General features: G+C 34.2%; 1 protein-coding gene across 2 annotated transcripts; it reads left to right on the forward strand.

Annotated features, from left to right (window-relative positions):
• The first annotated feature begins 1677 nt into the window (after positions 1 to 1677).
• On the forward strand, positions 1678 to 24872 carry Ddrgk1 (DDRGK domain containing 1). 2 transcript variants are annotated; one of them, XM_076506998.1, is made up of 8 exons: positions 1678 to 1919; positions 6497 to 6610; positions 12805 to 12911; positions 15010 to 15111; positions 22378 to 22500; positions 23453 to 23491; positions 23856 to 23912; positions 24593 to 24872. In XM_076506998.1, the coding sequence occupies exons 1-8, from the start codon at positions 1823 to 1825 to the stop codon at positions 24809 to 24811; spliced, it is 858 nt and encodes a 285-aa protein (XP_076363113.1). In that variant the 5' UTR covers positions 1678 to 1822; the 3' UTR covers positions 24812 to 24872. The 2 variants fall into 2 exon arrangements, with proteins under 2 accessions (XP_076363113.1, XP_076363104.1); XM_076506989.1 differs by having other exon boundaries at positions 1682 to 1919; positions 6488 to 6610.
• The last annotated feature ends 411 nt before the right edge of the window (positions 24873 to 25283 follow it).

Here is a 25283-nt window from a genome sequence, read left to right on the forward strand (position 1 = left end):
GTTTTCACATATAGTTTAAACTGATTTGCATTAGCTAGAATACTAAGAATGTATGTGTATGTTTTCTTATAGCAAAGCCCCATTGAGCTATCTGCTGTGTCCACCGAGGGTAATCAAACCCCTGATTTTAGCGTTGTAAATCAGTAGACTTACCGATGTACCAGCGGAGGATCGAGTACTAAGAACTAAACTGTAAAACAAATGACAAGTTAAAAAAATTCAGAGAAGATGGCAGGCAGTGGTGATAAAAGCTCAGCAAATGTTGATTTAAGTAATTTTTCGTTATTTTTAAACACAGAGGGACTTAACAAAAAACAGTAGCAACAATCAAATAACACTGTTTCTGAGCAAAGAACCATCTGCTTCAAAGGGTATAGAATCAAGCTTGTTCCCACCACCAGATTTTAAGTATTTCTTAGGCCCGGTATGTCCAGGTGGGTTAGGGCGCTCGACTCGTAATATGAGCGTCGCGGGTTCGAATTCCTTTCAAATCAAACATGCTCGCCCTTTCAGCCGTGGGGGCGTTATAATCAATCCCACTATTCGTTAGTAAAAGAGTAGCCCAAGAGTTGGTGGTAGGTGATGATGACTAGCTGCCTTCCCTCTAGTCTTATACTGCTAAATTCGGGACGGCTAGCGCAGATATCCCTCACATAGCTTCACGCAAAATTCAAAAAACGAGAAAACAATTAAGTATTTCTTCATTTATTTTTAATATGCGCATTTCGTCGAGTGTAGCTATAGAGGACATTTTCTCAATAGAGAAAGACATTTTGAAGTAAAACAAAGTTGGATTGATAAATAACAATTTTGAGAATCTGATGTTACTAAAATTAAATAACATATTGAAAGAATAATAAAATTAAACAAATAACATGGAACGTAGTATCTTCTAACGTTAGCGAGGTATTACTTCACATTAGCTTATTAACTCATTTTTTATTATTATTACTGTTATCGCTTTTTATAATTACCGGTATTATTGAATTCTTTTTAACTGATATAATTGAGTATGTCCAAGGCTGTACGGTTAGTAACTTCTTTTCTTTTATCATTCACAAATGTGGATAGACTGTTCCGGGAAGTCCGTATTATATTGTTGTATCAATAAATTATTACTATTTACAAATAAATTTGCGGTATTCTTTCTTATACATGTATTATCCATTGACAAAACAAAACGTTATTGTAAACAATGTTTGTTTCTAAAGTAGCAGTAGCGATAGCGCCACTATATTTATAAATATTTAGCGGAAACAGTGGTGCCGTTGTTGTAGTAGTAGTAATAGCGATACACCATTAAAGAGAAGGGGAGTACGGTTACGCTTGCACTTTTAACCATAGTGTGTCAGACAATCGGTAGACACTATATTAATGACACATAAAGGACATTTAATGTTAAAATTTGCGCTACTATGACGTCAGTGAAGGTGCGCATTTCATAAATCACAGGGAAGAATTGCGCACTCGGTAGGTTTCAACGCAGCTTAACATATAAGCTACGAAAGCAAGAAATAAAACAATTTGTTACTCTAGCATTATTTATTCTTGAAATAGAACACTCTCGGAGATCATCAGGAAGTACGTCAAATATATATATAAATATAAAACATTTTTATACTGTTAATTCATGAGTATATATGTACATTTTGGTTTTAATTATAGTAGGATTACTGGCTACGTCAACTCCCTCACACACAAAAACTAATAAACTGGTGTGTTGACGTGGTAGCGACAAAATATGTTTACTGACGACATTTACAATAACGTATGTGTGGGTAGTTTAACTGTTTAGTTTTCTGTTCCCTTTTACTTATTTATCATGGATGGATTAATTATAATACTTATAAGTGCAATTTCTTTGGTGGCAGTTTTGTTGATTGCTATTACTTTTTTAAGAGGACGCTCTTCAAAAACGGGTAGGCTTATTTTTTTGTTTTACTGAAATTTTGGTTTTATAATATTTTTTGTTATTAATATTAGTAACAGTATTAGTGCCCTAGCTTAAAAGAACAACGTTAGTAATTGGTATGAAAAATGAAGAATTTGTCTTATAAACTGAGGCATGAAAATCAAGCGTAATTGAAAGTATATTGTTTAACATTTACCTTGTACCAGCTAACGTTACAAGGTCATCTGTTTAGTTATATTAGTGTTAGTTCTGTGTTTATAACAATAACTGTGTACGTAATTTAATAAATTGTTAATGTAGCATATATGTGGATCAAACGCAGTAGTCTTTCCTACCATTTCTCACCTTCAGTATTTTTAAACCCAAAGAATAAATTATTTATAGAAACATACAAGAGTTATAGATTTGGTTAAAAATAAATTGAAATAAAAATGCTTACAGGAAACAGCTGACTCATTAATTTAAAATACAGTAAGGATTTTTAAAGTATGTTAGAGGTAAAAAGATTAAAATTGATATTGGTCTGCTAGTCATACGTTATCTTAAAGAAGGCTTGTAGCATAGTTGTGTTGAAGATTGAGAGATTGATTGAACATTCAATATTTTTTTTATCTTTTTACTGATATATATAGTAGAAATATTTTTCGTTCTACAGAATTCTTTGGAAAAATATTGGAATCAACCTTAATCACATAAACTGTAATCTCCTTATAGTAAGCAAGTAGAAAGGGTGAGAAATTAAAAATGGAAAAGCATCAGAAACAGAGTTTTCCTATAGTTTTAAAGGTGGCAGGTGTAATTATCAAAAAAAGCTCAAAATTTGAGAAATGCATATACTAAATATCAAAAAGGATAGAAAACAAAATTATGTTCTCTTAGTGGACATTAATTGACGTACAGTGTCATCAGAATACATGTGCTTGAGCTTGGAATATTGTTTGTCTGGATGATGGAATGTATGAGGACTTAGTTTATTAAAATTATTAAAAAGCTTTTGGTAAGATATCCAAAAAAATTAACTAAAAAATAGGCTCAATTAAAAGATTCTTTTTCACTTACAGCAATGATTGATTGTAAATATTCACAAGTCAGCATTCACAAGTGTTGTATTTTTCATGCTGTAGTTAACAGAAACAATTGGACAAAGTCTGTAAAATAATCTCACAAAAAATGTTATTAACATGGACAATTTCATAATTTTATTTGCATAATGCTTACTAGTTAGAAGAAATTTTAATAATAACAAAAAGACATTTCACAAAATGTAATACTCAGCAGCTCCTATCTTGCTTGAGAGTAGATGTAGCACAAGAGGATGTATTTAGTGGCTGCATTGCTTTTATAAAACGTACCTGTTGTCAAGTGTAGAAGAGGTGAGAGAAGTGTTATTTTCTAACCAAAGTGTTACTGTTGTTTTGTCTTTTGCTGTTTATTTATAATTCTTGTTATTATTACTTAGTTATTTAGCTGATGCATTTATTCGAGGCATATGTTTAGCCACCAGTGTTAAAAGAATTGTTGATAATAACATTCTCTTGTAACTTGTTGTGTTTGAAGATCTATATTAATTTTCTGATTTAATTGTTGTTGTTACTGTATTGTATTTTGCTGGGTTTTTTTGTTGTTGTTTCTTTGTTAATTGATGATTTTGTGTTAAAAGTCCTATGACTGATAGCCTGCTTGGAACCTTTATTTATGTTAAGTACAACATTGGTGTGTGTTTGTGTGTGTGCATGCCACTTTACTCCCGTTTTAACCACAAATTAATATTCCATGAGCTAGCACTGTACTTGGTGAGAGATACTCCAGTATTTGGCATAATACAGAAAAAGAAACAAAAGAATTTAGTGTCAGAACATGATTACATTTATTGCTTTACATGCAAAATGGACAGATATCTTAACACTCCTACGAAAAGTGGGGCCTAATAGGCCCCAGAGCAACTTGAAAGGTTATTAATATTAGGCTAATAATTTTGTATTTAAATGAAATTGCCATTTAAATCCATTAATGAATGGATTAACGAGATTCCCACTGTCCCTATCTACTATCTAGCGAAACCACAGCCAGGGGAACGGGCTTGGAGAAATCAGGACTAGAAACGTCTTTTCGTAGGAGTGTTAAGTCAAATATATCAACAAATGAAGAATCAAATTATCACAGAAGTTAAGGAATTTTTCTCATTGTTGGATATCATTCAAGGCCATAGTAGACGTCCTTTTTAACCCATATAACTGATTATGCAAGTGGCTGGTACATTGAACTGACATCATATTGGAGAAGGAATGTTGACTGTAATTCCAAATATACTATATGTATGTTTACAAATTGTGACAAGGTTTTTGCTAAATATGCAAGTTTTTTGTGCACATAAAATCAGATGTGTTTATAAATGTACTCATAACTCAAGTTATGTTTCTGATTTTTTAAATTAGTGTTGCTCACACTCTTACAAGTTGTAGTGTAAGGTGATGGTTTTGTGAAAAATCCAAATACCTTTGTCCATCATACAGTTTGTATGTTGCATTTTTATAATTTTCATATCTCAGAAATGTCCAGCTACAGTTTTTTTTTTTTTTTTCTATATGACTGTATTTACTCTCATGTACCATGATCTGTTGGTAAATTAGCAATGTGGGTGTATTAATAGTTGATAACTCCTACATCAGATATTTAAAACTATGTGAAATGGCACTTTGTAAAAGGTCATAGCTTTCACACTTTGAGCACCTCTTGTGTATAGAGGGTAAAGATGAATGTTTTCTTTCTACGTAATGTATACCCATTGCTCAGTTGAAGAAAGAAATGTGTACATTCATTTGAAATATCATTATGATGATACCTAATAATTCAGTCGTCTATTTCACATTTTCTCTAATCGGCATACAGAGCGTACCCATAATGTAGCCATACTTGTTAGGCAAAATAAATTGTCAACTAACTTGTGCTGTTGTATCTATCTATTTGCAGATCAAAGTGAAACCAGCATAATGTAACATTTTGTGACAACATGACACCTGTTGGTCAATCTTGGTGGTTCCATTCTTTAAACTAAACAAAAAACTATTAATAAGTAAATTTTTAAAAATTCTTAAGCCAGCCTTTATCATTTGTATAGTTAAGTGTTTTTTCTTAAACTTGCTTAAATTCATTTCCTCCACAGCATACAAAGTCAACCCATTCCAAAAGCCAACCACCCTTTATAAAAATAAAACTGTCTCAGCTGAAGATGATTCCCACCCTATCAAGGTTTTTATTTGTTTTCTCCAGTCCTACTATACCCATACTTGACCTTAACCTTTTTAAATCTTAAACTTTTGTCATCTCATTGTTATCTTAGGACGCAACACAAAGAAATCAAAAGCTTTTGTCCTAACAATCATCTAGACTGTCTTGTGCATTATTAAAAATACCTCTTGCCCTTTTTTTATAAAGAGAAAATAAATTAAGATCTTAACATATTCTTATAAGATAACTTTGCATCTTTAGAATCATCTTAGTAGTCCTTCTGAGCCCTCTCTAATAAGGAAACTAAAACTGTAAACAGTATTCCAAGTGAGATCTGACTGGTGATTTTTCTAAAAAAACAAACAAATTATGGTTACTTTCGACTTTTAATCAATATTTCAATAACTTGATAAATATCATGAATGTATTTAGACAGTGAAGTATGTACGTAGTGAAATATTATTAAAATAAAGTAAGACTGTTTTAAGTCTGTATCCATTGAAATGTGTTGATAAAATTCAACATTATTTAGATCTTCAATTTACGTAATGCTACAGAGAATTAGATACAAATATTTTGGTCTGTTTTGATCACTTTATGGACTAGTACCATGTGATAAATAAAACATCGTTGATCCATGTAGTTTGATAAACATAAGACAATTTTTGTCTCTTGAAAGATAGCATTAGTAATTTATCATTACATATGAGAGTTTGTTATGTAAATACAGGACATACTACATTATAAAATCTTAAATCATGTGTCAAAAAGAGAACAGTTGTATTTTTCATTGTGATTCAATTTATATTTAAATTTAAAATATCAATTTCAAGTTTGAACCCACTGTAACAAGAACCTAAAAACTAATTTCAATCACTAATGGTATATTTGAAGTAGTGATGGTGTACAACATAGCTGATGAAGTGTAAAATTACTACTAGCTGCAAGGCTCTGTTAGATGTTTTCTTTGCATAATAGATACTGTGTTACCTGCTTCTAAGAAATTTGGTGGGCAGCTTTTACTTAGTATTTTCTGAACATCCAAGAGAACAGGTCACTTTTATTTCAATGGAATAATATTGACTGTAAATTAATATTTTCAATTAAGTGAGGTATTTATAGTATGTGAAATTCTTTGTATGAACTTTCATATATGGCAGAATGCTTTTATAATATAGAAAAAATATGCAAGCAAAGGGAAATATTCTACAACATCTGTTTGTATAATGGATTAAGTAGTCTCCTTGGCATGCTTTAGTGTTGCACTTTGTACATATAAATGGTAAAAAAATTTGTGTTGTTCAAGGTAAAATTTATTACTATATTCTAAAAGCTTTATTTTGAAAGTATCACCAGGGCCAAGAGCAGTACCAATAAATCGTGAAGATGTCCAAGGACCCAGAAGGGCAGTTAGAAATGTTCGTCACCGTATGCGAGCTGCAGCTGCTAGGGAGGAAGAAGGTGATGAAGGTATACCAATCCAAATAAAATAACTCAAATGAGTTTTAAAAGAAAAATTAAAAACAAAACAAATTATTTAGTGAATGGTGTTAAAATTTTTAAAAGAAAGTTTGAATACCACTTACAGTTTAGAAAAAATATAAATACAGTGTGGTCAACATTTTAAACAAAAATGTGAGTGTTAAATTCATATTATGAAATAGTCTGATTCCTTATGATTTTAAATAAGTAGAGGTTTGTATATATAACAGGAAGAAACTAGTTCTCTGAAACTGTAAAGGAATGGTGATAGTTCATTGCAGCTGTAAAAGAGAAAGATATTATTTTGCCTTGTAAACAGGGCAGGCTTAGTAAACTTTTTTGAGTTGTTGTTTCAGAATGTTCAGTTTTTATGATATGCTGATGATGAATATATTTTTAAAAATAAAAATTATTCAAATTAAATATTTCAAGGTAGTTTGATAATTTAATTATCATGTATATATGAAAAATAAGCTCACATAATTAAACTTAGTTAAATCAAACAATTAATAGAAATTCAGTGTATAATAAACATGCATTTTTCTATCTTTGCAACCTAAACTAAAAGCATTGTATTTTATATATATATAAGATAACAAAACAACTATGGCTGAAGAAAAAAAGTTTAAAATTCAATAAGCTTCAAGTAAATGTACTTTTCAAAAACAAGTTAAACACTGAAAAATTAAGTTGGTAAAATAAAAGTGTCCCCCAAAATCTTCATATAATTGAAGCAGATGTGAAAAAAACAAACAAACTTGTGTGCCAATGTAGATGGTTTGAAATACTTCTTCCCCCCCCTCTCGGTGTGGATTCCTGTATGTGGTGAGGGGACCTCCCAGGGAAGGTTCTGTTCTTTCACTTTACCTTCTCTAGGATCTAAATATCCACTCACATGTTTGCTGTGAGTGGTGACCCCTGATGGGGAGGAGAGTATCCTGGTGGTTGAGGGGTCCAACCCTAACACACCACTTTGGCCTTGAATTCCTATAAATGGGCAGCCTTGGGGTGGCCCCCCCTAGGGTCAATCGGCTGGTCCACTTGGGCTAGGGTCAACCAAGTACAAGTGTTGGATGTTCTCAACAGGTGTTGTGGACATTGTATCTGATGCTAGTATTTGGGTGTAGTGCTCACAAAATCCTGGCATTGCAGTGCATCCTCTCATAAAGACCCATGGTGGGTGGGGTCAGTGGGTATTGAAATATTCCTTTTTTTATTATGGATCCTCCAAATAAAAACTTAAATAAAATAGTGAAAAATCAGTCCATATGTAAACTACCATGTCTTGAAGATTCTGAGCAGCAATCTTCAACATTTGTAACACCTGTTGTACCTCATTTACTTATCCAACATTCCCTTCAGACAAATCTTTAGGGCAAATATCTCCCTTTTTCATTCAGAAGAGATTATAGGGACTTGCTGGCTCTCTAAAGTCAGTAAAGAAGCTTTGATCTCATGACATATTGGTGGAAACATCCACATCTCAACAAAGTGAACTCCTCTTGCATTCAGAGGCGATTGGGTATATACCTATTGAGGTTACACCTCATGCTACTTTGAATTCATCATGAGGAGTTATTGTTGAGAGGGACATGAAGAACATCCCCGAGTCGGAGATTGTCGTTGGTTTTTCCACCCATGGAGTTTCTGCAGTGAGGCGTATCTCCATTTGCACAGATGGAATTACGATGCCAACCAGTGTCCTCATTCTGACATTTACATCATCTCATCCACCTGTCACCATCAAGACATGTCATCTTAATTGCAAGGTATGACCATACATTCCAAACCCTCCGAGTTTCCAGTGTCAGTGGTTTGGTCACTCAAAGACATCATGTTGTGGTTATTTGATGTGTGCTCATTGCAGTGGCAAGGACCATGATGTGTATAAGTGTGAAACAGACCCTCATTGCATCAATTGCAATAGCTCTCACCTGTCCTACTTTTGTTCTTGCCTTAAATGGTTGGAAAAAAAAGAGGTGTGGTATTTGAAAATAATTCAAAACATTACTTACCCTGAGGCTCAAAAGTTGCTGTCCACAACTTCATCTTGGACATATGCTGCTGCACTTTTTTCACTACTACAGTGGGAATGCAGACTTATCTCTCTGTGCCTCCAAAAGAATTGTTCTCAAACCAAATGCAAAATCTTTTGACCTCCACTGTTAAAAACCCATCTCTGTCCCTAACATACACCCTTGTGCAAATTAATTGAAACAAATGGTCATTTTACAATATTTTCAGCATGGCGGCCGGTGTAGGCTCGCTGGACGCACTGATTTCCTTTGACCTCCAAGTCTCTTTTTATGTGAAAAAATGACTATTAAAGGAAATCAAAAAACAACTTCTTACCAACTCAATGAAGAAAAAACAGTATCAATGGGGTCTGAAATACAAGAACTGGATGCAAGAACAATGGAGGAAGGTGTTATTCAGTGACAAGACTCATTTCTTTGTACAGGGTCAAAGAAGTCTGCATGTTTGCAGATCTCCAGGTGAGAAACTTTGAGAATCTCACATTAATCAGTTCATAAAACATCCCTTGAAGAAGATGTTTTGGGGCTGTTTCAGCTACTATGGCATCGGAGGCTAAGATGTCATAGAAGGCATGATGCGAGGACCACAGTTCATCGAAGTTTTGCAGAGAAGAGTCGTTTCAGAATTGAAAAAGAGATTTCCAGATGCATCTGACATTGTTCAGCAAGATCTAGCTCCTTGCCACACATCAAAACTTGTGAAGAATTTTATGACTACAACAGGAATAAAGGTGCTGGACTGGCCTGGAAACTCTCTGGACTTAAATCCTATTGAAAATCTTTGGGCGATTTGTAAAGAAAAACTTTGGGAAAAGACTGTACTATGAAAGATAAGCTAATTGAGGTCATAATTGAGGTGTGGTACCGCGATCCAAAAATTAGTAAAGATTGCAGTCAATTCGTGGACTCGATGCCAAAGCGGATTAATGAACTTCTGAAAAATTAAGGCGGTCATATCATGTATTAATATGTGAGTAATTTTGGATTCTCAGAAATAAAATGCAAAAAATTGAAAAAATTCATAATTTTCCATCTTGTTTCAATTAATTTGCACAAAGGTGTACATTTCGGCAAATCCTAAGATCCACTTCCTATGGTTCCAGGTACAGGCATTTCCTCAGGTACATCTTCTCCCCCTCCAAGATACAAAATGATTATTCATTCACATTCTCAGTTGCTGGAATCCTCTTCCAACAGCAAAGACCTGCCCAATCGACCTAAGGTAGGATCCATAGAGGTCAATAGACTTCCCTTGAATAAAGATAGTAAAGAAAAAAGACATCATAAACAGATGGGTTCTCCACCCAATTCGCCTGCCCTTAAATAAAAATGGCCACCTTGACACAATGGAATGTCAAGGTTTACGTTCTAATCTGGATGATTTCAAAATGCTAATTGCTTCCTACCATCCTCTATGTCTTTCTTTATAGGAAACATTTCTGAAACATGCTGATAGTCACCTTTTGGCAGTTTTCTTTGAACAGAAATGACTGGCTGTGTGATGGAGGGGTGGCACTGTTGGTTGATCAGCATGTGCCCACCCAGTCTTTGCCACTCGACACACCCTTGGAGGCCATAGCCATCCGTGTTTCCTTGGGTCGTACCATTGCTGTTTGTTCTCTCTACCTGTTGCTTGGAGAAACCTTGATGCTCTCATTGAACAGTTGCCATCTGCCTTTTAATCCTGGGGTACTTTAATGGACATAATCCTCTCTGATGAAGTGCTTATATTGATAGGAGGGGTTGCTCTGCAGAGCATATGCTCTCTGATTACAACTTTTCTTTTCAATTGCAGTACTTCTACTTATTTTTATGCACCTAGTCAGCCCTTTACTTCTATTGATCTCTCAGTTTCGATCTCCCCCTTCATTATTCTCCCATTTCTCATGGAGGGTTGACAATAATCCATGAGGCAGTGATCATTTTCCTATAATTTTGAGAGAGACTGGCTGTGGTTGATGCCACCTGACCCGCATGCCCCAGTGGAAGCTGGATCAAGCAAACTGACCCTATTTTACTGCTCTTGCAGAACTTGATCCTGCAATCATCTGTAAGCTATCAACAGACGACTGTGTGGCAGCAGTAACTGACTGTATTATACAGGTAGCTGCTCAATGTATTCCTAAATCCTTGACACATTTTCCACAATGTCCTTGTCTTTGGTGGAATCCTGCCTGCCACATGGCACGGAAGGCCCAAAAACGGGCCTGGGATATTTTTTGTAGGTATCCCACACACTCGTATCACATTGCTTTCCAACAGGCCTGTGCACATGCTTGGTGGGTAAGATGTCAAAGCCAGGAGGAATCTTGGAATAGGTTCAAAACCAGCATATCTTCTATCACCAGTTCCAAAGTCATATGGGACAAGATTCCAAAGGTCAGTGGGCAATATAATTCTGTCCCCCTCTTGATCTTGCTTTCTGATGGCCAGGAAGTAGCTGATACCTGGAGCATCGCCGATACTGAAGGTGAAAGCCTTTGCTGAGTATCTAGCACTTCTACTTCTTCCTCCAACCTTCATAGCCATCAAGACTCGGGCAAAGAGATCACCTTTTTTCCTTTCGAACTGATTGTCTCTATGACTATAATGACCTCTACAGCTTCTGTGTTCACTGCTAAACTGTATGCCATTTCTCTTGCTCTGGATCACATAGGAGCCAAGCAATACTCAAACTGCACTATTTATACTGACTTACTTAGTTCTCTACTGGCTCTGGAATTGCTTCATGTTAGTTCACACCATGTTCTTGCCAATACTCAAAACTGACTGGCCCATTTCTCTTTTAACATCTACTTCCATCCAATTTTTCTAGATACCGGGCCATATTGGTATTTGAGGGAACGAGCTCACTGACACTGCAGCTACATCTATCTGCTCTGGCACCATCACCATTGTGCCTGTTCCATGTATGGTCCTGTATTCAAGGTTTGGCTCTGTACCAGTTGGCAGTCTACTTGAAGTGAGCAATGTAAAAACAAGCTTTTCCAAATAAAACCCTTTATTGGACACTGGCCATCTTGCTTCCATAAGGATTGGAAAGAGGAAGTTCTAAGTAGACTACACATTGGTCACAGTTTTTTAACTTATCATTTTCTTTTATCTGGGACTGATGCACCAATATGTTGTCTGTGTAACACTCAGGTCACAATAAGCCACATTTTACTGTCTTGCTGTTGTTATGACTCTCAACGACAGCACCATCTTTAACATGTTCTGTTCCAAGGTTTATCCATAATGTTAGACAGTGTCCACCTTGGAAATCTTTTTAATGCTACTTAAAATTTTTAATTTATACATTAGACATTTTTAATGTGATTCTCTTTTAAGAATCAAAGTCCATCTTGTTCGATTTGAAATTAGAAAATGGCCTTTCCTGTCCTGGTTTTGCGTTATATGACATTACGGTGATTAATGCTGCTGTCTGAACTATCCGTTAGTCATATTGGTGAGTTATAATTAAAATTTTGCTACAAGTCTTTTAAACTTTTATTACTTTACCTTCTGAAAATGGCCATAACATCAAATAACTCGGAACCAGGACTGGAAGGGTGAACTTCAGGTGACTGACGGTGGTTTTTGAACTTACCTGTTAGTCTTCCTGGCGAGTTATGATAATTACAATTATACTACAGAAAGTCCTTTACAGCTTGTATTATTGTAGTTTCTCTCTTACTGCTGCAGGCTAGATGTAAAAATTGATTTTAATGCTATTTGTTTTTTTTAATTCAAAAATTAAACTTTGTTTTGTTTTACCTTAATTACCTTTTATAAATTTTATTAAATTTACTTAAATTATAACTTTTTACCAGATGTTTGGTGCAGATAGTCTAGCTGCTTTGTGCCATAAAACACCAAACCAACCAACCAATCAAAATACTCGGTATTATTTTGTTTTTAAATAAACAGAAATAAACAGTGTATTCTTTGTAAACAGATAAATTAGAATATAGAAAATAGTTATGATTAATTAAACCAAAAGTTATACACAATAATTTAAACACAAATTAAGGTTAGGTTAGTAATTTCTTACTTTACAAATTCTTATGCAGTATACATGTATCATTTAGTGGTTAAACTCATTAGAAGCTTTTCTGTGTTAATTATTACAGTGTTATTTAGTTCTAAGAAATATTTATTTGGCAGATGAAGAGGACACATTATTTGATGAAATTGCAATGCCAGAAGGGAAGGTAGGGGCCAAAAAGAGAAGAAAACTTGAAATGAAGGCTGAAAAAAGAGCTCAACGAGAGGTAAGTACTGCAGTTCTTTATCCATAACAAAAATGTACACATTTGTTTCTTAATTGTAAAAATAAGCATAAATTAATCACATTTTTACAAATATTCATAATTTCACTTTTCTTGCCAATTATTACTTTCTAAAAGATTCTGAAATATAATAAAGGTTAAAATAACTTATTTTGGATAACATATAGTTATACCCATTTTATTTTTTTTAACTTTGTGAATATGTGTTATAAAGTAAATTTTAATGGTGAATTCATTACAAGCTTCTTCAGTTTAATAAAAAACTTGCATGATGCTAAAGGTGAAATCCTTTTGATGATGGAACCGGGTATCTATTTTTTTAGGTGCCAACCTGACTTGGCTTTAATGTTCTTGTTGATTAGAAATAATACTTCTGTAATCTGTAAATGTCAGTAAGTTTTGTCACAAAAATGTATGACAAGTTTACAATTCATATTTTAGTCACCTTCAGTTGTGTAAGTCAGTTTAGTTTCTCCGTATTTTAAGATGCATTCACAAAGTTAATTTAAACAGTTTAATATATATATATATATAGGGGTCCTCATTATATGTTGGAGTTAGGAACCAGAAAGTTGCAACTTATAATGAAACAGTATATCTTGTACATAAGAATAATGGGAAATAGGGGGATAGGGACAATAAGAGCATAATCATTGTCTGTGTGACACAAAGTAGAGCAATATTCTCCTGTAAGAAGTATTGAATTAGAAACCATAACCTAAGAAATGTCATGTTTTATATCTAGTATCCAAAATACATACTGTATGTGTACAGTACCTGTACTAAACACCATATAAAGTGTACACATATAATTAATTCTGAGTTCAAGGAACTTTAAGCAGCATTTATATTTACTAAACACTTCATTGAAAACTTTTTTATGAACATTTTGAAGCAACCATGTTTTCATTTTAAGAAAATACATTTTTAAGCAATAACTCAAACAGAAAACCAGTTTTAGTGTAAAAAGTCACAGAATAATAAAGAGCATTTTAAAATTGAATTCACCATAACTTTAAAAAGTTCTTATCTTGAAGACTATAATCATTGTGCTTGCTTTGGTTGATTGAAGAAGGTATCAGGAGAGGATTAGGCAAAGCATGAGAATGGAGATGCAACTGTAAGGTCATTAATGTTGCTGACATCTGTCATCTACAGGGTGTTTGGAAAGTCACTGTGCAGTTTTGTAATCATATACATATATAAGTGCACAGTGACTTTCCAAACACCTTGTATATTTCTTTAGAAGGTGTGAGCTCAGGATTTTCCTTCACTTGAATGCTAGAAGTGCCTGCTTTGGGCTCCTTGGGTGCTTTTTAAATAAAGAATCTAGGGTTGTCTTGCTTATCTACTAGGATGTTGTTAGTCTATGTTCTTTGGTGCATTATTTAATCGAATAAAAATTAATTAGTGCATTGCTATCATTAGTATTAAAAGAAAGTAGGAGTAAGCATTACTGACACTCAAAAAATGTGATTTTGTTTTGTATGTGAAACACTTCTCATGTTATCCGAAAGACTGCCAAGTTTCATTAAGATATACACACTATATTGAAAGTTAGAAGTATTAATTCTGTGATGACACTAAACAAGAACAAAAAGGTCACATGATCACTCAAATTGACTGAGCCTGTATTAAAAAAATCAAGCTGAACCGAGTCAAAAACTGTGAATGATTTATGTGTAGGAAAAGTTTATACTGTTTTCCTCAAAAAGCCAGCTGCGTAAGTGCAAAACAAAGTGTATCACAACCACATATAATGAGGACACCTGTATAAATAAAAATCACTTAAGTTATATTCAGATTTACTTCTCATGTAAGAAGTCTTTTAAGAAACAAAACTTACAATTCTTTCTTATGAATGGATTTTACTGTATGGTATTGGAAGCTTTCTGCTTTCCTGTATAATCAGATTTAAATGAAATGATCATGCCTTATACTCCTAGAAACTCATTGCAACAAACTAAAAACAACAAGCAGAATAGAGTTAAGCTAAACAGCCAACAAGATCTTAACGTGCATAAGGAAAGTACTGCTGTGAATAATGCTTCAACAAATTTCTTTTTTGTTTGTTTTTCAGAGAGAAGAGGAAGAACGAGAGGAAAGACGCCAACGAAATGTAATGTTAGAAGAAGAAAGAAAAAGAGAAGAAGAAAAGCATAAAGAGGAAGAACAGAAAAGGGTTGGTGACTCTTTTTTAAAGCTTTATATTTCAACTTCCTTTAGTAAACTTTTTCAAAATACCAAACAGTTAAAGATTATGAAAAAAGGATTATGTTAATTTTTAGGTAAAAGGTAAGAAAATATATATTTTGTTATTAAATATCCATATATTTTGATGAATTGTCTTGTACAGTTGATATCAAGATATGATTTAGATAACGTACAGCAGTGGTGCACAAAGTCCAGCCCGCGGGCCAAATCCAGCCAACGACAAGTCGCCAAGTGGCCCGCGATGTCAAACAGGAAAGTCAAACATAGAGAGTTTGCACCTGGGCGAAGATTAAGCGCTATACAAGAATATGCATTAGATTAGATACTGGATGGTATCTAAGAAAATATAAGCAAATCTCATTAATGCATAGGCATTTAATCATTGGTGCAATGACGTAATATTTACGTAATTACGAAATCCCACGCTTTCTAATTGTTCTTTGAGATTTACTTACGAGCCCAATTAAGATTTTATTTTACGAAAATGTTAGCTAATCGTAAAGTAAAAGATAACGACGAAAACCGCCAGTTGCATGATGATTGGACTGTGCACTACTGTTTTGTTCAACAAGAACGTGATTTGTCTGCTGTGTCATTCAACAGTAGCAGTGGCGACATTATGAGTCAAAGCATAAAGATTTCTACAACGTTGTCGGTGATGAATGAACAGCTCAAATTGAATCTCTGTGGTGGTCACTGAATCACCAGCAGAACATTTTCTCAAAGCAGTCAGCAGATTTAGGTGCAGCACATGAGGTCAGTTACGATATTTCGTTGATGATAGTGAAATCTGGTCGACCGTTCACTGATGGTGATTTTGTCAAGCAATGTATGATTACTGCATCGGAAAAGTTGTGTCCAGAAGCAGTTCGCAAGCTACAGACGGTGGCTTTGAATCGTATGACAGTTCAACGAAGAATTTCACACCTCTCAGCAGACATGACAAGGCAGCTTACAAATAAAGCAGCCAACTTTGTCAACTTCTCTTTGGCAGCAGACGAGTCGACTGACATCAGTTCAACAGTACAGCTACTAGTTTTTGTTCGTGGTGTGTTGTCATCGTTTGATATCACAGAGGAACTAATTGGCATGGGTTCCATGAAGGGTCAGACAACTGGGTCTGCTCTATTTAAGGAGACAGTACGACTGTGTAGTAGTGTTTCATTGGATTTCATTAAACTGGTAAGTGTGACAACTGATGGAGCACCAGCCATGACTGGAGAAAGTAGCGGGCTGGTAGCACTGTTGAGAAGCATCGAGGAAAGCAGAACAAACAGTTGGTGAAGTTGCATTGTATTATTCACCAACAGAACCTGTGGAGTAAAAAACTTGGTTTTCAGGCACTGATGGCATTAGTGACGAAAACCATTAATTTAATCAAATCAAGAGGGCTCAATCACCATCAGTTTTGAAGTCTTTTTGAAGAAATTGATTCAGACTGTGGTGACCTTGTATATCACTGTGAAGTACGCTGGCTGAGTCAAGGGAAGATGCTCAGAAGATTCTGGGAGTTGATTGATGAGATGATAGAATTCCTCAGAAGCAAGAACAAAGACACAGAAGTGATTTCCATGACTGATCCAGCATGGCAAGCTGATTTGACCTTTCTGGTCAACATGACACAACACTTAAACGATCTGAATTTGAAGTTGCAAGGCAAAAATCAGCTTGTCTGTCAGCTTGAAAATCACATCTCAGCTTTCAGGACAAACTTACAGTTGTTCCAGCAGCGAGCAGCATCAGGCAACTTCATGCACTTTTCCACTTTTCAGTCACAGCTACAGAAGAATCAGGACATTGACACACAAGTTTATGTTGGGAAGCTAGATACCTTGATTCAATCCTTCAACTCACGGTTTCCTAGGATGACTTGTCAGCAGAATATCAGCTCAAACTTACTGATCTCCAGGCATCTGATGAACTGTGTGCTATTTACCAAGAAAACAGTTTGCTTGACTTCTACAAAACGTTGCCTGATACATTTGCTAATTGGAAAGAGAACACACTTGTCCACACCAGCATGTTTGTCAGCACGTACTGCTGCGAACAGGCTTTCTCGCATATGAAACTGAACAAAAACAACACTCGCAATCAACTGACTGATGATCATCTTGAAGCAGCCTTGCGTCTTTCAACATCAAACATGAAGCTGGACATTTCTAAGCTCGTAGATGACATGCAGCACCATCCGTCAACTGACTTTGTGACAGTTGACATATCATAACATTTCTTAAAATAATGTGCAAACTCTTTGATGTAATCATTATTTGTATGTTCTTAAATGTGATGTCCATCTTGTGTGAAACAACTGTGGAACAATTTTAATCTTCACTTTTTTGTGGCCCCCAATGGTTATGAGAAGTCTGTTTGTGGCCCCTGACTCAAAAAGTTTGTGCATCACTGATGTATGGTTAAAAGTTTTTTTCCTATAAATCTTTTTTATTTTTAATAAAAGGTAATCCATAAATGACGAATGATATGTTCTGATATTATTAAAATAAACTTTGTAGAATTCACTGTAAAAGTCTTGTGCCCAAATAATATAAATTTAGTTGCATTAAATTCCAATAAAATAGTCCTCTTCTCACAACATTAGCTTTTCTTGTTTTGTGCTGCTGTCTGTTTGCAAACTTATTCAGAAATACATGCCACAAGCCTTAATCATCATTTTGTTGGAATCTAAAGTTTCATCAAGTCTCTCATACAAATCATCATTTGTCATTCTTCTCCACCAATAGGAAAGCACTACTATCACATGATATGCGACTCTCTTTATGAGCTACTATTGAACTGTCACTTTTCATTCAACAGCTGTCAAGTTCATGCATTCTTTCTTACACTGTTCAGTTACATTGAAGTGTTTTTGGTGATTTTTCTTTTGCATCTCACTTTTTTTTTCTTATTTTTATTTACTGCACTTCATGGTTGGGTAGTTAATATTTTTAATGAATTACTTCATGTTTTCTGCTCTTTCCCACCTATGAATTCTGAAGTTAGTCACCAATTTGAGTACTTTGCCAGCACCTGTTGCCACATTTTTGGTTACTTTACCATGGAGACATACCTTTCTCTTTGGTGGGAATTTTCTCCAAATCTATGCTTGACCAAGGAGGATGTTTCCAACATTTACCTACATATTACTTTGGTGGAACATTCACATCCATATATTTGGTTCCTCCATCAGGGAATTGTATACCAGCTTTTCCTCTTCACATTCTTGCTGTTAGGTTGCACTTGCATGTTTACATGGATGACTGGCTTTTCTTGATCATTCCAAATGAGAATTGGCTTGTAACACTTGTCAGCTCCTGGCCAAAGCTGCACAAGTGGGCTAATAGGTCAATTTGGATAAGTCTTTTCTCTGTCCTACCCAATACCTTTTACATTTTGGTATTAGACCATCTCATTTAGGTCCAATCTTCATTTATCTGGCTTCATTCCATGGAACAGGCCATTTTGAAAGCCCTGTCTGTTCTGTCACTTGCAGCTCTTGTGGTTCTATTACTTTTGAATATGATGTCCTTCATGACCTCTCTCACATTCCTAGGCAGGACCTATATGCAGTTTCTTCAATGGGTCCTTTGCAATCAATGGACTTCATTCAAGATTCCTTGGATACTTCTATATTCCTTCCCTCATCCCTTGTAGATTATTTCCATTGATGATTAAACAGAATCCACATTTTAGTGTGAGTCCTGCTTCATCCTCCACAGCCAGATTTACATCTATTCATGGATGCATCCTTTCAGGGCTTTATCCAGATTGTGCTTTCCTTTCTAAGAACACTGCAGCTTGAGAAGGTCAGTCCTCCTTTTTCCATATTTGACTGTTCTGTATTTCTCTTTTCTATCCTCTTCCTGATCCGGATAGACTCGTCTGTCCTGTCCATGCTCTCCATTGTTATAGTGCTCACACGGTTTTCTCTAGGATTCTTATTACCATCATTTTATCCCATAATTTTTCCCCAGTCACCTTGACCATTTGTGTTTTGACATTTGATCCAGTTGGCCTTTTCCTCCTTGTCTCTTTCCCAGCACAATCTCTGTCATGTTTTCTTAGATCAAATCTATCATCTTATCTTCTCCTTTACCTATCATCTTTGTCAGCCATTGAAGACGATTTTATGATCAGGCATGTGAACAACTTCACACATGTTCATCTCTCACTACCTATACAATGTCTCTGTTTCTGGTTGCCTGGCTGATGTCTATAGACTTTATCATGATTGTGACACAAGGTATGTCCTTACTAATGCTTTATTTTCTTTCAGGAGCCCCTGCTTCAGCTTTTCTTTGGATCCTGCTCTGTGGTGGGTGGTGCCTGACCAGGCATTCTATCTGTACTTGGAATGGGTACTATGTAGATGACTATAACCATTCACGGACATCTTGCTATTAAATTCTCACTGTAAGCCACATTGATTCTTAAACATTTTCCATGACTATGGAGTATTTCACAAGATCAGTAGACTGTAAATTCCTTGTGATAATTGCATCATAATATGCTCATCTTAGACTGTACCACCCACAAATGGTGTGGGTAAATCATTAGGAGTTTGCTGCCCAACCCTCTCTTAACAATATTGAGTATATTGGTGTGGTCTGCTTTTAATAATAGGGTTTCATGATTACTCATTGCAATGCCTTGGGTGTTGCAATTCCTCTGGACTATCTATCACACATTTTTGCCCTTTCTTCTAGTAGAGTACGGTTGTTCTTACCTCTAAGCAGTTCTAAGCTATTGTTGTGATTTATAATGGATGGATTGTACAATGATAGCTATAACCATTCAATTTAGAATAGGGTGATGGTTTAGAGGAAGTTAAAAGTTCCTTTGAATAAATAACTAATTCTCAGAGTTGAGACACCTTAATGCAGTTCATCACTCCAAGTGTGCCTTAATACTCTCGCATGGATGTCGGTACCCAGCAAGTGAGGTTTCGGAGATTGAGCGAATCAATCACATAAGTAAGTCCTCACACAGGTTTTTCATTGTCCATCTTTCCTCTCCCAACTTCTTTATTGTGGGTCACAGAATGTATACATGGCCTGTTTCATTTTCTGTTCAGGGTTTCCCTCAGTAGATGACGAGGCTGTTACTGGCCTGGGGTAAGTTGAGGCTTGTTTCACAGTTGCAGGTGTGATGGACTTCCCTTGGATTCCAGATGACATTAGGCTACCCTGTGAGTTCCTGGATTCAAATTCCCTCTTGATTCTGAGACTTGAAGTGAAGTCTGTATGATTGTCTTACCCTAGCAAGGATATCAGTAACCAGCAAGTGAGGTTTCAGATGTAGTTAACTGATTAATCTGTCATACCTTAGCTGCTCTACACCATGGGACACATCCTCATGTTCCATTGTGGGATTGAATGATTCTACTTATTGTTAAATATCTCATTGCTATGCTGTCCTCTTCCACATGGATTTCCTCCCTTCATGTTCTGCCATATCTGGTTGTCCTAATCATGTAAATGTTCCTGGTAAAGAAATTCCTGGCTCAGATGTGATACTTCACTTTGGTGTATCTGATCTTTTCCTTTCATTTCAGGGGTGTCCTCTGGATGCTTCCGAAGGATAAGTCTGTGCTTGTCTTGCACCGATCCCTCCTCCATTTTAATGTGAGATTCAAGCTAATCTTATGAACAGAAGGAATAAATGAAAATGTATTTCCAATAGGTACTTCCCTCCTATCCCATTTCTCATCCATTCTCCCCAAAATCTGCTGGTCCTTGTTTCTTCTGCCAAACTTTGAAGTGATAGTTTGGTTGTGGTGCACAGAGAGGCTTGCATGACAGTAGTGCTTTCCTCTTAGTGGATGGAAAACGTATGATAATTTGTGTGAGACACGTGTTGGACCTTTGGCTTCCAATATGAAGAAGGCTCATGGCATGCACATCTGAAAATGTTCACATACAGAGGGCAGCACAAAATGAGAAATCTTGTGAGAAGAGGGAAAGTACAATGTAAGAAATACATTTTCATTTAGGAAACTTATAACTTCCATCATGTTGTTACCTGATGATTTCTTAGTTTATTTAATATTCTCAATAAATGGTACCTATACATATTTGTAGCCATAATTATTGTATCAATCTTGTATATCTTTTTTTCTCTGTTTTGTTTCTTTAAAGAAGTAAGCTTCAAAATTTATATTTGATTTACACTTTTATGTTGCCATAAAATTATCATTTATTTCACATGAATAACAAATCTTGCAGTATATGTGTATATATCTTCTGTTCTTTTATCAAATCCTTTTCAGTTTTTACTAAAAAGTAATCCACAAATGACACAAGTTGTGTTCTAATATTATTAAACATGTAAAATAAACACTGTAGGATTTGCTGTAGTAGGCAAACAGAAACCTTGGTTGGAGTGGTAGAAACTGCATCACTTAAAACTGTGACAAGCAACTTAATCTGGTGAATAAACTTTGCACTAATTTTAGTAATAGTGCTAATATTGATTGAAATTTAATTTTTTTTTTCTACTGTAAAAGAACTTGGAGAATGAATGTTGTTTCATTCAGAAGGTATTAATTAGTAGTGAGAACTGAAGAATAATGATAATTTTAACTTTGAAAGTGTTATACTATCTTTACTGGAGTAAAAAAAATACCAAACATAAATGCTCAAATTGCATTTTTTATATGAACGATAACAAGATCATTCTATGCCTATCACTGTGAAAATATAATTAGATGATTGTATATTCCTTTATTTTATAACATACTGAATAATTTGGTTAGATTGCATCCAAATATAAGGACACTGAGTATGTTAAAGCATGCCTTGAGATAATGTGGTATCAGTCATTCAAATAATTTTAAGACCTTAACTAAGGCCAATAATGAAGAAAGCTTTCCATACCTATGCTTAGGTTACTATATATGCAGTCATAGAAATATTCAATTTTGTTTGCAGTAATTTTGATTTCATAATGATATGTTGTATAAAACTATATAGTTTATTTGATTAAGCAGGATCAGGGTGATGAAGTAATTATTTCATGTTAACGTATCAGAAGTATTTTAATTTCACTGATGCATATTTGATGAACACTTTAATGTATAACACTTATAAAAAGTCTGTAGTTACAACAAATCAACATGCCAAATAAAGAGAATATAATTAATTATTACAATGATTTAATTAATCAAAATAATTTACTAAAAAATAGTTCAGACTGTTTATTTGTTGCTGTAGTAATATAGATAATCTTATTTGTACTAAAGGAAGAAGAAGAAAAAAGACTGAGGGAAGAAAAAGAAAAACAGGAATATGAAGAATATTTAAAGATGAAAGAAGCATTTAGTGTTGAAGAAGAAGGATATGACGATGCTGCTGATGAACAAGAAGTAAACCCCTCTAAATATGCTAATTATAAAACTTGCTAATTCTCAAACTACAGACAATGCATTCATCAGCAAGCTTTGTTTTTTTAACTACAAGAACATATATTTTAGTGTTTTCGGATGAAAATAAAATTAACTACTTTATTTAGAAATGATGAATGGAACCTTTCAGAAGACTGTTTTGAGCTTCTCTTTTTTGCTATTATTTATACCAGCTCTTCAGATAGTAGCTTAAACATAAGTATTTTTTAACATTCTTTGGAAATTTAGTGTGTAAAATGTGATTAGTGACTTATCTGGGCACATTTAGTTTTGTCACTACTGTTTTTGCTAAAATTATTAGTGTTTTCTTGACAAACTTTAGTATTGGTAACTAAAATTCTGCTATAATTGAGACAGGTTTAATGCCTGAAAAAGAAAAAAAAAAGTTTATTGTCTTTACGCTTTAGGGTTTGGAGTGTTCCAAGGTTCTTTACTAATTTTAGTTAGATAAGTAGGTCTGGCATGGCCAAGCGTGTAACCCGTAATCTGAGGGTCGCAGTTTCGCATCCCCGTTGCGCCAAACATGCTTGCCCTTTCATCCGTGGGGGCGTTATAGTGTGACGGTCAATCCCACTATTCGTTGGTAAAAGAGTAGTCCAAGAGTTGGCGGTGGGTGGTGATGACTAGCTGCCTTCCCTCTAGTCTTACACTGCTAAATTAGGGACAGCTAGCACAGATAGCCCTCGAGTAGCTTTGTGCGAAATTCAAAAACAAAGAAACAGATGAGTGAACTTTTTTCTCCTGTTGATCCTCACAAATTAGGTATAGAAGGTATCAATGTGTTATACTTTATCTCATTCTTTTTTGTTTTATTAATGAAATAATCTCCAAAAATAGTACAAATTGTGTACGTATCATACTTGAATATATATGTACACATACATATAAATAAACTTTAATATTTCTTTTACAGTCACACAACAAATTGCAGGAATTTGTGGATTATATAAAGGTGAGGAACTAATATTCGGGCTTAACCCACTTCACAAAAATGATTTATGACAAAAATAATTTTACAAAAAGTTATTTCCTTGATATTTCTGATATTTTAGTAGAATCTTTTCAGTATATATTCTTTTAACTTTTATATTCGGGTCTTGTGTTCTTTTCTAGGATAGAAATTAAATATTAGGATTCAGTTTTTCATAAAAATATTTACATCAATTTTACAAAGTACTTAATGCCTTAAGAATAGTTTTCTACAGATTTAATAAGTGAGTCTAAAATGTTTGTTTTATAACTTTTATGATAAACTCATTTCTAAAATAATCAAACATTTAAGTTCAAAGACCAGTTTTTAAACTTTTTTTTTCTAGATGCAAAAAGTTGTATTATTAGAAGACCTGGCAGCAAAATTTAAACTGAAAACACAGGTAAGTCATCTGCTTTGGTTAGCTTCATAATCTATAATTGTTTCATTTTTAAAGGTTTGAATAAAATAGCATTTACTGGAAACTTACAAGAATATAAGTTATTTAAAAATGACATTTGTGTAAAACATTGTATTTGTATTTTTAAATGTAAATCTATGTTAAAATTATTACACAAATAGTTATTAAAACAGACATGTCCTAAAAAACAATACTACATTTTGGTGTCCAATGTTAAGTTTGTTTGTTTTATTTGGGCAAGTCCCTCTTTTTAATAACTGTGTATTGTGTAATGATTTTAACTTTGTTTTAATTGTAAATAGGAAAAGAAATTTATATAAAAAATTTGTTCTAACACATTACATTGTTAGTTGTCTTGTACAGTTTTAGGTAGCTTTTTGAAAAATACTCTAAAATTATTATTAACAAAAAAAAGTTTATTAACATGAAAATTAATATAGTAGCTCTCAAATATAAATTGTAAGAAAATTCCAAAAAACGTGAATCATTTTTCATTATTGGCCCAGACATTTTTTTTTATAAAACTAATGTATGCTTCTAGGTGTAACAAAATGTGACTGTTTCCTGTGTCATTTTTTTAACATTGAAACACCATTAAAATAACCCTCAAATAAGAACCTAATATTATTATATTATAAATGTCACCAAAAACACATATACAGGAAGCTGTTGATCGTTTGCAAGAACTTCTTAACCAAGAAAGACTGGTTGGGGTTATTGATGACCGGGGAAAGTTTATTTACATCACCAGAGAAGAATTGGAAGCTGTTGCACAGTTTATTCACCTTCGAGGTCGTGTGTCTATTACTGAACTTGTGGAGAGCAGCAATAACCTTATAAACCTTCAACCAGATCAAACAGAAGCCATTTTTGTACAATAAATGAATATTGTTTAATGTAAAGAAATGAGCTTTTAATAAATTCTAGCCAAATGTGGAAGAAGTGTTGAAAGTTGATGTTACTTTCATAATTATAAACGTTTAAAAAAACAAAATGACATTTGACCAAAATATATATGGAAAATTATGTAACCTCCTTAATAATTGTTACTAAAATCCATTTTCCAACTAGTATATGATTAGTTTACATTTATTAAAAAGACAATGGGTACAATGCAACAAGAATTGGTTCCTGGCAAATTACTTGCAGTATTTTGTTTCTATAGTTATAACATAGTAAAGATTTAATGAAATGTTCATAATTTAACCCATTTTATATATAAATACAAGTTTATTAGTCACAACCATGTAATGAAATTCATGTTATGTGATTAACAGGGTTGTGAATTAATACATGGTAGTTAAATATAAACTCCATTTTGAGCTTTATCTGAAACTATTTAGTAAAGTTAAA

The sequence above is a fragment of the Tachypleus tridentatus genome, chromosome 1 (genome assembly GCF_004210375.1).
Source record: "Tachypleus tridentatus isolate NWPU-2018 chromosome 1, ASM421037v1, whole genome shotgun sequence".
Classification (NCBI taxonomy): domain Eukaryota; kingdom Metazoa; phylum Arthropoda; class Merostomata; order Xiphosura; family Limulidae; genus Tachypleus; species Tachypleus tridentatus.